General features: G+C 48.6%; 2 protein-coding genes across 3 annotated transcripts in view; one reads left to right on the forward strand and one right to left on the reverse strand.

The window, feature by feature from the left end:
• The window catches only part of VWA2 (von Willebrand factor A domain containing 2), a 38,465-nt gene extending 32,158 nt beyond the window's left edge, over positions 1 to 6,307 (forward strand). Inside the window, exons 11-14 of the mRNA XM_081267763.1 lie at positions 221 to 793; positions 2,261 to 2,812; positions 3,593 to 3,718; positions 4,514 to 6,307. Coding sequence (XP_081123889.1) covers positions 221 to 793; positions 2,261 to 2,812; positions 3,593 to 3,718; positions 4,514 to 4,626 — 1,364 coding nt within the window. The 3' untranslated portion in view covers positions 4,627 to 6,307. The remainder of the gene's footprint in view (positions 1 to 220; positions 794 to 2,260; positions 2,813 to 3,592; positions 3,719 to 4,513) is intronic.
• Positions 6,308 to 8,257: 1,950 nt separating this feature from the next.
• AFAP1L2 (actin filament associated protein 1 like 2) overlaps positions 8,258 to 12,439 on the reverse strand; it is an 89,707-nt gene continuing 85,525 nt past the window's right edge. For both annotated transcript variants that reach the window (XM_081267761.1, XM_081267762.1), the window contains exons 15-20: positions 12,144 to 12,383; positions 11,893 to 12,064; positions 11,449 to 11,604; positions 9,458 to 9,651; positions 9,216 to 9,347; positions 8,258 to 8,507 (exon numbers count right to left, since the gene is read on the reverse strand). In XM_081267761.1, coding sequence (XP_081123887.1) covers positions 8,481 to 8,507; positions 9,216 to 9,347; positions 9,458 to 9,651; positions 11,449 to 11,604; positions 11,893 to 12,064; positions 12,144 to 12,383 — 921 coding nt within the window. In that variant the 3' untranslated portion in view covers positions 8,258 to 8,480. The remainder of the gene's footprint in view (positions 8,508 to 9,215; positions 9,348 to 9,457; positions 9,652 to 11,448; positions 11,605 to 11,892; positions 12,065 to 12,143; positions 12,384 to 12,439) is intronic.

Consider the following 12,439-nt stretch of genomic DNA (forward strand, 5'->3'; position numbering starts at 1 on the left):
GCCTACGTGTGAAGAGGCAAAAGAGAAGCTTCTAGGAGAAAACACAGGAGCCTGTCTTCATGAGCTCAAGGCAATGATTTTCTACAGCTGTGTCTAACTCTGCAGGCACTGGTCACCTGGTGTCTCTGGCCCCTGGCAGTGTGGGGGTGTCTTGGGTGGGGCTGATCCACACCCTGCACCGACCACAGTGTGGCAGTGGGTGTCGCTGTGATTCCAGCAGCCCCCAAGCTGAGCCTGGAGTGCAGAATCGATGTCCTCTTCCTGCTGGACCGCTCTGCAGGCGCCACCCTGGAGGGCTTCCTGCGGGCCAAGGCCTTTGTGAAGCGGTTCGTGCAGGCCGTGCTGGGCGAGGACTCCCGGGCCCGCGTGGGAGTGGCTGGGTACAGCAGGGAGCTGGTGGTGGTGGTGCCCATCGGGGAGTACCAGAACATTCCAGACCTGGTCAGGAGCATCGATGGCGTTCCGTTCAGCGGTGGCCCCACCCTGACTGGCAGTGCCTTGCAGCAGGCGGCAGAGCGTGGCTTTGGGAGCGCCACCAGGACAGGCCAGGACCGGCCGCGCAGAGTGGTGGTCCTGCTCACCGAGTCCCACTCCCAGGACGAGGTGGCTGGCCCAGCGCATCGTGCAAGGGCCCGAGAACTGCTGCTGCTGGGTGTGGGCAGCGAGGCTGTGCGGGCAGAGCTGGAGGAGATCACTGGCAGCCCGAAGCTCGTGATGGTCTATGCAGACCCCCAGGGCCTGTTCAACCAGATCCCCGAGCTTCAGGGGAAGCTGTGCAGCCGGCCCCTGCCAGGTAAGGTCGGGTGCCTGACTGGGGCCAGCTGGTCAGTGGGCAGGTCCTTCCTTCTGTTGGGCACCACTTAACCATTATCCTCTCTCCCTACTGAGGCTGGATCCACAGTGCTGATCATGGGGCTGGTATGTAAAGATCAGTGCTGTGGTTCCACCTTGGAAAGGGCCCCCTGCTGCTTCCCTGAGAGATGGGCGGTGGGAAGCTGCAGCTGGGACCTGGATTCTCAGTCCTTGTCACTCTCCCCAATGGCTGGGGACCCGCCTCCCCCCCCCTTCCTATAGAGGGAGGACAAGGATTGGCCTGCCTACTCCCACCTCTCCTCTCCTAAGGCAGCCAGTTTTTTTTTTCTTTTTCTTTTTAAAGAATGGTTGTAGATTTACAGGAAAAAAAAAACAACCATGCCCATAGTGGAGAGTTCCCACATGGCCCGTCCCCAGTTTCCTCTTTTTTTAACACCTTACATTAGTGTGGAACATCATCATCATTAATGAACTGATGTCAACACGATTATTTACTACCATCCACACTGTAGTCAGAGCTCCTTTTTTTTTTTTTTTTTTTTAACCTGATGTCCATCTATTTCAGAACACCAGCCAGGTCCCCAGAGGACATTCAGCAGGTCTCTTTACACTGTTCCCCTGGTGCTGAGAGCTCCTGGGTCTGGTCCCTGCAGGATGGGAGAGGCTTTCTCCCGGCTCAGAGGCACCCTGTCCCACCAGCTCACCCTGACTTCTCCTACAGTTTTAGCTGAAGTATCACCTCCCCCGAGAAGCCCTGACCTCTCTCCTAGGCTCATCATGTTGTCCCCACTGGCCTCCCTTAGTTCCCTGCTCTTGTTCTCACTGCTCAATCCATTTGTAATTCTGTATTCATTTCCTGTCCGTACCCCATAGACAGTTCCCCAAAGCAGGCTTCGGTCCATTTGTACGTGTGGTATGATAGTGCTCTGGGTACCGTGCATGCAGTAATGGGAGGTGCAGATGCTGTCACAGGGGTCCCAAAAGTTCAACAACTAACACGTGATAGAAGCTTTTCCCTTTTACAAACCTTTTAGAGCTGAGTGGCCTGGGCCAGTAGAGTGACTTAGCCATCTGTGGCTTCCATCTTGAGGTCCAAGGTCACTATTTCTCTGCCAGCAAGAAGGGGGAAAGGGGAGGGAGAAGGCCAGCAGCTTTCACTTGCATAAGTCTGAGTTTGCAAATTTCAGACTTGGAATTGCTTGATGACTTTGGATCACACCTAGACACGTGGCCACACTTGGCTGCCAGGGAGGCTGGGAGCGTGGTCTAGTTGGGCATTCACATACCTGCCTGTGTGCTGGGGCTGTGTGTTCTGTGGCCACGAAGAGGAGGGCGGGTACTGTGTGGGCAGACAACAGACTGGCTGACCTGGACTCCATGTAGCCCAGACAGTCCCCACTGTGCTGGCCAGGTCCAGACAAGGGGCCTGCTCTGCTTGTCCCCGCAGGCTGTCAGGCTCAGTCCCTGGACCTGGTCTTCCTGTTGGACGCCTCGGCCTCAGTGGGACCGGAGAACTTTGCTCAGCTGCAGAGTTTCGTGAGGAGCTGTGCCCTCCAGTTTGATGTGAACCCTGACGTGACACAGGTTGGCCTGGTGGTGTATGGTAGCCAGGTGCAGACAGCCTTCGGGCTAGATGCCCACCTCACCCGTGCTGCCGTGCTGCGGGCCGTGAGCCAGGCCCCCTACCTGGGGGGAGTGGGCTCGGCTGGCACAGCCTTGCTACACATCCACGACAAGGTGATGACTGTCCAGAGGGGCGCCCGGCCTGGTGTCCCCAAGGCTGTAGTGATGCTCACAGGTGGGAGAGGAGCAGAAGACGCAGCTGTCCCTGTCCAGAAGCTGAGAAATAATGGCATCTCCGTCTTGGTGGTGGGCGTGGGGCCTGTCCTGAGGGAGGCACTGAGGAGGCTCGCTGGTCCTCGAGACTCCCTGATGCACGTAGCAGCTTACACCAACCTGCGGTACCACCGGGACATGCTTATCGAGTGGATATGTGGAGGTGAGTGGGGAATCCATGCCCTGCAGGGCTGCACCCAGGATGGGACCTCCACCTGGGCCTTCACCTGCATCATTACAAGGAAAGCAGCTCCTCCCAGCTCCTGAGGGCTCGCTTTCTGTGTGCCAGCCTGTGTGGTAAATCCCACACTCACGGAACCAAACTTGAGATTAGTGCATTCCATTTAAACAAATGACATGTCAAGGAAACTCTCAGTGCCATAAGAACCCTCTGCTGACACTAGCCTAGGTAGTAAATGACAGGCTAGCTGCCAACAGGGCCAGGCCAGCCTAATGCCAAGCCTTCATTTTGTCAGTGACCTTCTTTCCACCTTTTAAAAAGTGTCTTGCTGGGCGTGGTGGTGCACACCTGCAACCCCAGCAGCTCAGGAGGCTGAGACAGGAAGATTAGGAGTTCAAAGCCAACCTCAGCAACAGTGATGTGCTAAGCAACTCACTGAGACCCTATCTTTAAATAAAATACAGATATACAAATTAGGGCTGGGGATGTGGCTCAGTGGTGGCGTGCCCTTGATTTCATTCCCCAGTAACCACCCCCCCCCAAAAAAAAGTATATGGCAATGATAATACAGTAAAACTGTAGGAAGGCAGGGTGCAAGGTAGGGTGAAGCGCCAGCCCTGTGCCAAGTTGTTGCTTTAGGGACAATGGAGACGCTGAGGTGAGAGATACTACTGTAGTGACCTTGTGTCTGAACTGGGCTTATGAGTAGGGATCTTTGCTTCTGACCCAGGATGGACCTAGTGGGCATGTTCTCTCTTGCAGAAGCCAAACAGCCAGTTAACCTCTGCAAACCCAACCCATGCATGAATGACGGCTCCTGTGTCCTGCGGGACGGGAGCTACCGCTGCGAGTGCCGGAGTGGCTGGGAGGGCCCCCACTGTGAGAACCGTGAGTGGGCTCTTGCTCTGCATGCTGCACTGGGGGTGGTATTCTGAATCCTGCCAAGTCCCACAAACTCAAAGACAAGTTCTATCATTCAATCGTTTATTCATTCACCCATGAGACATTAGGAGGAGCGCCTGCATTCCAGACATTGTTCTGGGGGTCAGGAAGACAACCATATGTAGAATAAAACTCTGCCCTCATGGAGCTTCCATTCTAGGGTGGAGACAGACAGTAAACCAGACAAATATGACATGTATGCTATATGCAGCTACACACACTGGGGGAAAATGAGAACTAGAAGGGAGACCTCAGTTAGGAGGATGGTAATGGGGGTGAAGATGAGGGCTTGGGCCCAGAGGCAGGCAGGTGAGTAGATGTGCTGGGACCTACTGGGAGTTCTTTTCTGAGTGCTATTTGCTCAGTGATGTGGGAAGAAGAGCCATCTGCTGAGAGTAAGGACAGAGAGGTGGGGTTGGGGAGAAAGGTAGCAGATTGGAGACATACAGGAGGCTTGTTGGCATTCCAGGCCCACCTGGGGCTCCTCTCCCTGAGCTTAAAGTTAGATCCGCTGGAAATCAGAAGGCAACTCGAGTCGGAGCTGGGGGCTTTCAGCCACAGACACCGGATGACTTCCAGTGGCTGGGGAGTGGTATGCAGGGAGTCAGATGGGGTCTAGAATCTGGCATCTTCTACTTGGACAGTTGGGTTGTGGTGTAAAAGCAAGACGTGAAGGGGCTGCTGACTGGTTGAAGAGAGGACTCAGAAGCTGATGTCCTCAGAATTTACTTCCTTCCCCAGGGGTCTTGAGAGGAGATGCCCCCAAGACACGTGGTTCCCATCAAGAGCCTGCAAGAGGACAGCAGCTGCACCCCACCCAGCGGCTACAGAGACCTGGGCATCCTGGGAGCTGAGAGGGTGCTCCCTTTGGAGTATGTCTTCTGGGGTCCTTTGAATGTCTGCCTCCAGCTCCATGCAGTGCCCACTAGCCTCTGCCAGGGCAAAGGGTACCCTGGCAACCAACGCTGCTGTTTGGAGCACTAGTCGAGCTTGACATCACTAAGGGTGATACTGCAGACTTTAGGTATGTCAGTAAATATTTTCTTCTGTACCCAGTTGTACTTTGTTGAGGTATGTCATCTGCCACTTTTCCCCTGAGGAGAAATGCGTGATCCTGGAGACTACGGGAAATCTGATGGCTGTCTGGGGTTCATTTTGCCCACCACAAATGCTAGACAGGAAGTGGTGAGACGGTAATGCCCAGCAGAAGGTATTTACTAGCATATCATTTGGACCATGGAGCAATGGCACTTGCAAATGGGAAAAGTGTAGACTTTTTCACTTCCTGAAAGATCTCTTGTGTGCATTTGCTTTTAGTTTGGGGACTTATTGGTGTTTGTGACTTCTGTGTCAAGGAGACACTAGGAAAAGTCCCAGACCGGAATTTGACCAATTAATGAACTTGGCTGTCTACAGGGGAGGGGTCAACTGTGCAAATGGCCCAGGTCTGGAGGGGCCTTGTGTGGTTGGTCTGGCTCTGGGTGACAGCTTCTTGGTGGGGCTTCCTTTTAAAAGAGTTTACGAAGTTAATTATGGAGTGTTATTGAAAACTTCGTTTCCTCTTTTAGTGGGGCAGAGTAGAATTCTTAAAATAAATAAAGGTTAAAGAAACTTACAGGGCTTTTGCTTTTTTACATTTTTTGTACCTATTTCAAGAGGTGGTGTTATTTATTTAAAAGGAATATTTGCAATTTTTTTCTGGCAAACTGAGTATTTACTCCTGCAGTACTTAGGAATCAATTCTTCCCCTTGGTCATGTTGTTTAGAGTTGAGGTTTTAGTAGAAAAATCCAGAAACTTTTATCATAGTGTTTCCTTCTTTTCTTTGTGGTGCTGGGGATGGTTTTTGTCTTTTTTAATATAAATATTTTGTTTTACGTGTAAAAGTACAAATTTAATTTAAATACCAATTTAAGAAATTCAGGATTTCTGATGTTTGAAAAGTGTAAAAGAGTTATCACCATCGTATTATTAGACATTAAAAATTAAAAGTCTGGTGTCCCAAGCACTGGGTCATTTGTGTTCTAGGGACATTTTTATTGATAATCAATTTTATATTATTACTGTTATTCTCAGAAGGCAATACTCGGACAGGGCCACATGCTCATCCAGGAGATGCTGATCAATTATATTAATTCATTATCTTTAATAACATAATCATTTTGTCATGTAGGTTCTTTGCCTTGCTCCTCATCTGGATTACTTGGACTTAAATAATACACTGGACTTATACATTGAAGGTCTTTACAATTTCTTTTTTTTTAAAGAGAGAATTTTTAATATTTTTTAGTTTTCGGTGGACACAACATCTTTATTTTTATGTGGTGCTGAGGATCGAACCTGGCGAGTGTGCTACTGCTTGAGCCACATCCCCAGCCTTTAAGTTTTTGAGAGAGAGGATCTTGCCGTATTGCCCAGGCTGGTTTCAAATTTGCGATCTACCTGCCTTGGTCTCCTGAGTACCTAGGACTATGGGTGTGTACCACCACACCTGGCTTGAATTTTCTACTGAATGGGCCACTGGCCAGATGGACCTTTTTAATTGTCCCAATAGAACTGGCATTGCCTAACAAGTCAAGCCCTTTTCTTTCAAATTTATTTCTAGCTTTAATTACATGAATGTGTTTTATTTACATTAACTAAAGCATTGAAGAAGAATCATATATCTTTTTATTTTCCTGAATGATCCTGGTGCCAGCTACCCTCTGACCACTCTAGTGTCCAGGGAAATACCATCTATAAATGATGGTTTTGTCTCTTCCTTTTGAAGTTGAGTACTACTTTTTCTCGTCATTTCCCTTCTCCAGGCTCTCCAGAATGTTTTTAGAAGTAGCAGTAATAACACTTACTCATAACTGGTTCTTAACAAAAAGGACGGTCACTCTTGTGCTAATTTCTGCGTGTTTCCTGTAGGTCATTTTATCAGGTGAAGGATGCTTGTTCCTAGCTCTTGATGAATGAGAATGTTCATTATGAGCATTGAGATTTATGGTATGCTTTTCCCACATGTAGTCTGTTAATGTGATAAATTATACATTTGTATACTTTCGTCATTGTTTAAAAAACATTGCTGAATTTCAATGATTTTTTTTTCCATCAACATCCAAAAGTGAGATTTGGTTTTTCTTTTGGATATGTATAACATTTTTGATGACTGTCGTGGAAAACCTGTTTCTCAGACTTTTACATGTCCATAGCACTTTCTTGTATCTGTACTTTGGCCTCTGTCAAGTCTGCTATTCTATACAGCTTTAGGGTTTTTTTGTTGTTGTTTTGCATTAATCTATTTACAAAAGGACAAAACCAAATTCTCCACCATTAAATAAACATTTATGCCGTGAACTTCTTTCATTACTATTTAGGAGTCTGTTTAACTTATAGGCATATTGATTTTTCAATTTGCCTATAAACAGTTTCTGCAGATGTTTCCAGAGAATTTGGTACATTTCTAATTATACTATTACAATCCTCTTTTAGCCTTAGCTGGTGACTTGTGTAAGAGGACTTTGAAATCTCTTGCTAGGATTGTACCTTATGGTTCTATCAGTTTGTATATATTTTGAAGTTTAAATGTTTGGCCCTCAATAGTTCATCAGGCCCTGCCCCAAGTTATTCCATGAAATACAAGGAAAACCTGAAATACAATGACCATTTTATTAAAAAACAAAAAGAACTAACTCACTTGGTTCAGGTCACCAAGTGTTTATGACATGGGAAATAAATGCCCTGGGATTAGAAAGACAATACATTTTTTTAAAAAGACTTTTAGCTCTCAGGAACCATGGTTAGAGAACTAAGGCGGGGTATAGATGAAATGTTTCAACCTGTGTTAACAATGCGATCACAGCACAAGGAAGAGCGACACTATACTAACCGAAATTCACCACTTTTTTTTCTTGCAAGGTAACTAGAAATTTAAACAGAACTTCAACACAGGAACTAACAGCATCATATTAAATAATTTTCCTGTTCAAAATGGCCTGACTATAGGACTGAATCTGTAAACATAGGATAATTTTTTTCTATAGTCATGTAAAAAGTCAGATCTCAAAAAACACTTTTCACTGTTCTAAACGATGGGATTTTAAACATTTCTATACAATACAGTATCACAATTTTATTTAAAGGCAGGTGATTCAGGGCTGCCTTGGACCGGAACAAAGACCCTTGGTGGGATCAGTGCCTCAGCTGGATCCCAAATATTTCTCTCAGCTACTGTTTCTTAAAATTCATGTTGCAGGTGGTATTGATACTGTTTAAAATCACTAGAGACTGAGCTGGGCCCACAATCACACTGGAGATCAAACTTGAAGGCAAGGGCGGTTTAACCCCCAACTCTGTTGGCATTGGAAATGGCGCTCAGGTCTTCTCAGTCACCAAAGCCAGGGGGACAGGGTCCTGATACCTTAATTTTTCTTCTACCCCAAAGTTTAATCACCAGAAACAGAACATCCCTAATACAATGTCTTGTTTACAGCCAATAGACTCCAGTCTCCAAAGAAGCCTTATTTTGGATTTGCTCCCCTGGGCTCAAAAAGGGACAGAGCCAGCTCTTAACCAAGCTTTCCATTCACAGTACCCCAGTCCTGGCTTTTTCTTCTAAACAGACTCACCCTTTCTCAGAGTCGCTGTTTCAGTGAAGACTTTACCAAAGCAGGATTGTCACCAAGGTCCCAATGACACAAAAGTCTTTAGATGATGTTCATTTCCTAACTTGCTCCTTTCTTCTCCCATTCCTGGAGCACCAAATACCAGCACCCCCCCCCCAAAAAAAAAGAAAGTTATTCTCTGTAGCAACCTTTATATACTCAGAAAAATGTAAAAAATTAAAGCACAGAAGCAGTTACAAATAGGACGAGTATGTTTCAAACCTGTGTGCTCCTTCCTACAAGGAGCACCTATTAAGAGATGGCCTGGCTCTGGCAGAGTGCTGTTGACCATAACAGTGAGGGAGGGGAGGTCACTTACTCTAATGGATTGAACACCCAGTGGTTGGGTGCCTCTAGCAGGACAGAAAGAGCAGTGTCCAAAGGCAACTCCAGGCATGTTCTTTATTATACAATTGAGGTAAAGACTAATGTTACTTTGTCTAGCCCTCAGGGAGAGACCCGATCATGGAATCCATCCATCCATTGTTGGGTGACTTGTTTATTTAATTTTAATGGTATAAGGCCTTTTGGAGGCACTGATTTTTGTGGTCTGAGCTGCACTGGCCCATATATTCCACTCAAAGCCAAGGACAGAAGTGTCCTTGGGGCTTACTCATAAGAACACTTGAATCAAGTGTAAGAGCCTTCTGGCTAATCAAAGGCACAGTGAAGCCAGAGTCACTGACTTTCTGTTGAGAGCTGAGCCCTCATCAGGACTGGCTCCCACCGCCACAAAGAAGAGCCACATTTTAGCAATGGTTCTGCTGGCCCTTGAGGCTGGCAGTGACTGCTTACCTTGGCTTTCTGGAGGACGGTGCCCTTGCCTGTGACCATGACAGAAAGAGGCCTGTTCTTGAGGGCAGTTGCAGAGTTGACTGGGGTGCAGTCTGGGGGAGAGGTGGAGGTGGAGGCGGCGGCGGCTTTGGGCTGTGGTTACAGGAGGAGAGCAAGAGTTGAGTTGGGCAGGAAGACATGACCCACTTCCCCTAGCCCATGTCCAGGAGGCCCAGCAAGAGCTCAGAGGAGCTGGCACTCACACGAGGGCTCATGTTGTCCAGGTGGGTAGTGTCTACAGTGGTGCCCAGTGTCACGGGCCCAGCTTCAGCCTTCTTCAGGTTGTCCTTCACCTCCATGATGTTGAGCTCTAGGTCCACACGCCTGCTCTCCTCTATCCGACACTCCTCGTCAATTTCCTTCAGCTTCTGTTCCAAGCTGGCCAGGACTCCCTTGTCTGGAGACAGAATTAAGCCACTACAGAGAACAGCATTTCAGTTGAGGCCAGGGAGCCACACTGAGTAGAAGGAGTTTACACACACCCCTGCTGGAGGAGGACCCAGGTGGACATAGACCACAGGTCCAGCTTTTCCACTCAGAGGTGGGATGGCCTGTGTGTGCAGGAACAGCCTCTAGGTCCAGATCTTGTGTGAGCATTCTACAAAGCCTGGGAAATCTTCCTTGGAAGGGTAAGTCTCTTCTGGTGGGCTCGCAGGGGTTCTGAGATCTTGCTATTCTTGCAGCTAAAGCATGAGAGAGGCCGGGTTCTCTGGCTACCTCCACAGTTCCCTCTATGCCCTGGGTCTTGTGCTTCCTGAGGCCTGACCTTAGCCCCTAGGGATAAAATACATAAGAGTGGGCTAAGAAACCACCTGCAGGAGCCCATTGCTGGAGGAAAGGATGGCACCACATGGGTCAGTATAGTCCCAAGCATGAGTCAACAGCCACCAGGTTGTTTGCAGGCTTTGTGGTAATTGATCACCTGTGGGCCTCAGTCAGAGACAAGCAGTAAGAGGGGCCACTGTTTAGGGAAAATTCATAGAGAAAAGTTGAGAATACCTGAAGTGATATTTTTGGTGCTGACATTTAAAGATAATATAGTTGTTATTTGCTGGTCAGTATGAATACTTGGAGAATCACGTATCATCTGGATCTCCAGGGCTTATTTGCAAGGAGAATAAACCATAGTGAAAATTCTTTTCTCCCACCTGGACTATCCATTAAGGAGAAAGGGTAGGGAGCCCCTGCCTCACACCAGCTGGGGGCTTTCCAAGTACCGTCACAGATGACCCTGGGTCACCCACATCAGCTCATGTCCCAGCCCTCCAGTCTCAGCTGAGTCAAAAGTAAGCCCAGCCAGGAACACCTCAGCATCAGAGGGTGGCTGTTTAGAGTGACAGATGGTAGATTAGGATAAGAAAGTGGGAGAATGACCAATACAGGCTCTGGGGTCCAAAACTTGATTGTGGTGATGGCTACAAAACTGTGAATATACTAAAAAATCATTGACTTGGTCACTTTAAATGGGTCAACTACATGATAACTATCTCAGCAAAGCCAGTATTTAAAAACTAGGTGACTGCAACCCCAAGACCTTCCTTCAGCAATCGAAAGCTTCCCAGAAAGCAGCTACATTTGTCCCCAAACCTACGATGCCTATTGGGCTTGTTCATGCAACTCTGAAATTTAAATGTTAAGTGAGCACAAAGCTACTGTCAGAAATTCAAGGTTAGAGGAGGTTCTACAAGAGGGAAGTTGCTAGAAAACAGTTGTCCAGAGATAGGAGGGTGATTTGGAAGACAATCTGGAAGGCCTCAGATTTGCTTTACAAGTATCTTAAACTTTGATTCACTTCAAAGGAGTGAGTCGGGAGGTCGATGCTTTACCAGTGTGGCAGAGGCCAGTCGGCTCAGCCATGGGACACCATTTCGTTGACTCACATCTCAAAACAAGGCCTTGGCAGGGCATCGAAAGATGGGCTCAGGAATGGTACTTTTTTTTTTTTTTAAGTGAAAACCAAACATTTCAGGCCTAATTACATTTTTAAGATTTCTACCTTAAGCTAGCCCACTACCTGCTGGTCTGGTTGGGCTGGGTCAGGGGTCCCTCTGCGGGATGGCAGCCTTTCAGATAGGGCTAGAGGGGACAAGGGTATGCCACAGGTGAAGGGGCCCAGGTCCCACCACCACAAAGCCCTTATGTCCCCTAAGCTGAGAGTCCAGCCCTGGGCCCTCCCCACCTGGAGGCCCCTTACCTGCACACTTTAACAGGGTCTCTTTCAGCTCCCGTTTCTCTTTCCGGAGCTGAGCCAGGTGCCCCCGGATCTCTTCCTTCTTCTTCTCGAGTCTGTCTTTCTCCTCTGTGTACCGCTTCACCTCAGCCTCTGTCCGATTCTTGCCAAGTTTGATTTCTGTAGACCCAGAAGGGGATGTTCCAAGTCAGCTGAGCTCGATTGTTAGGGCTGTCCCCAACTACTCCCCAGACTCAGAACCCAAGGCTGGAGCAGAAGATCAGAACTGGACACCAGGTCAGCCCATCAGGGACAGGAAAGGAAACTGGGTGCACATTTTCTTTGCTGTGCCGCTTTGGGCAAGTTACTTCACCTCTTCTAACCTATATCCTCATCTGAAAGGGAGGGAATAGGGCTAATTTCTCTGAGCCAAGTACAAAACGCTAAGCGCGGATCTTGCATAGGTACCTGCACTGGTCACTCGCAACCTGTCCTTCACAGGTGGGCTGGCGCTAGCTGGGGTGACAGCCACAGTATCGGGGCAGTTTGGTGGGAAGGAGATTCTCTGCTGCTCAGGCTGGAATTTGACTGTGGTGATTCTCAGGGAAGACTCCTCGGGCTCCCGGCTCTCCAGCTGCCTCTGTGTGGGGAGAAAACACAGTTCCTCTGGAGGATGGGCACAGGAAGGTGGTCAGCCCTCTGCAGGGACTGGCCTGTACCTGCTGCTCTGGGTTCTCTGCAGACTTGGTGCAGGGCTCATCTGGGGCCAGGCCTGGGTCAGCAGGGAGGGCCTCAGCTGGATCATCGAAGGGTGGAGACGGGGGGAAGAAGGCCTGAGCCTGGGCTCCGCCGGAGCTGTACAGGAAGGACTTGACTGGCGTGAGGTCCAGGTACACTCGGTCAAGCTCACTCTCAGAGGGGGCATCTACGGCAGGGGGGGCTTCCTCCGCGGGTTCCACCTGCAAAAGAGCCAGATGCCATCCAGCATTACTCTGTTCCCGAGTTGTGACGGGGC

The sequence above is a fragment of the Spermophilus citellus genome (genome assembly GCF_964194105.1).
Source record: "Spermophilus citellus genome assembly, chromosome: 15".
In the NCBI taxonomy this organism is placed as follows: domain Eukaryota; kingdom Metazoa; phylum Chordata; class Mammalia; order Rodentia; family Sciuridae; genus Spermophilus; species Spermophilus citellus.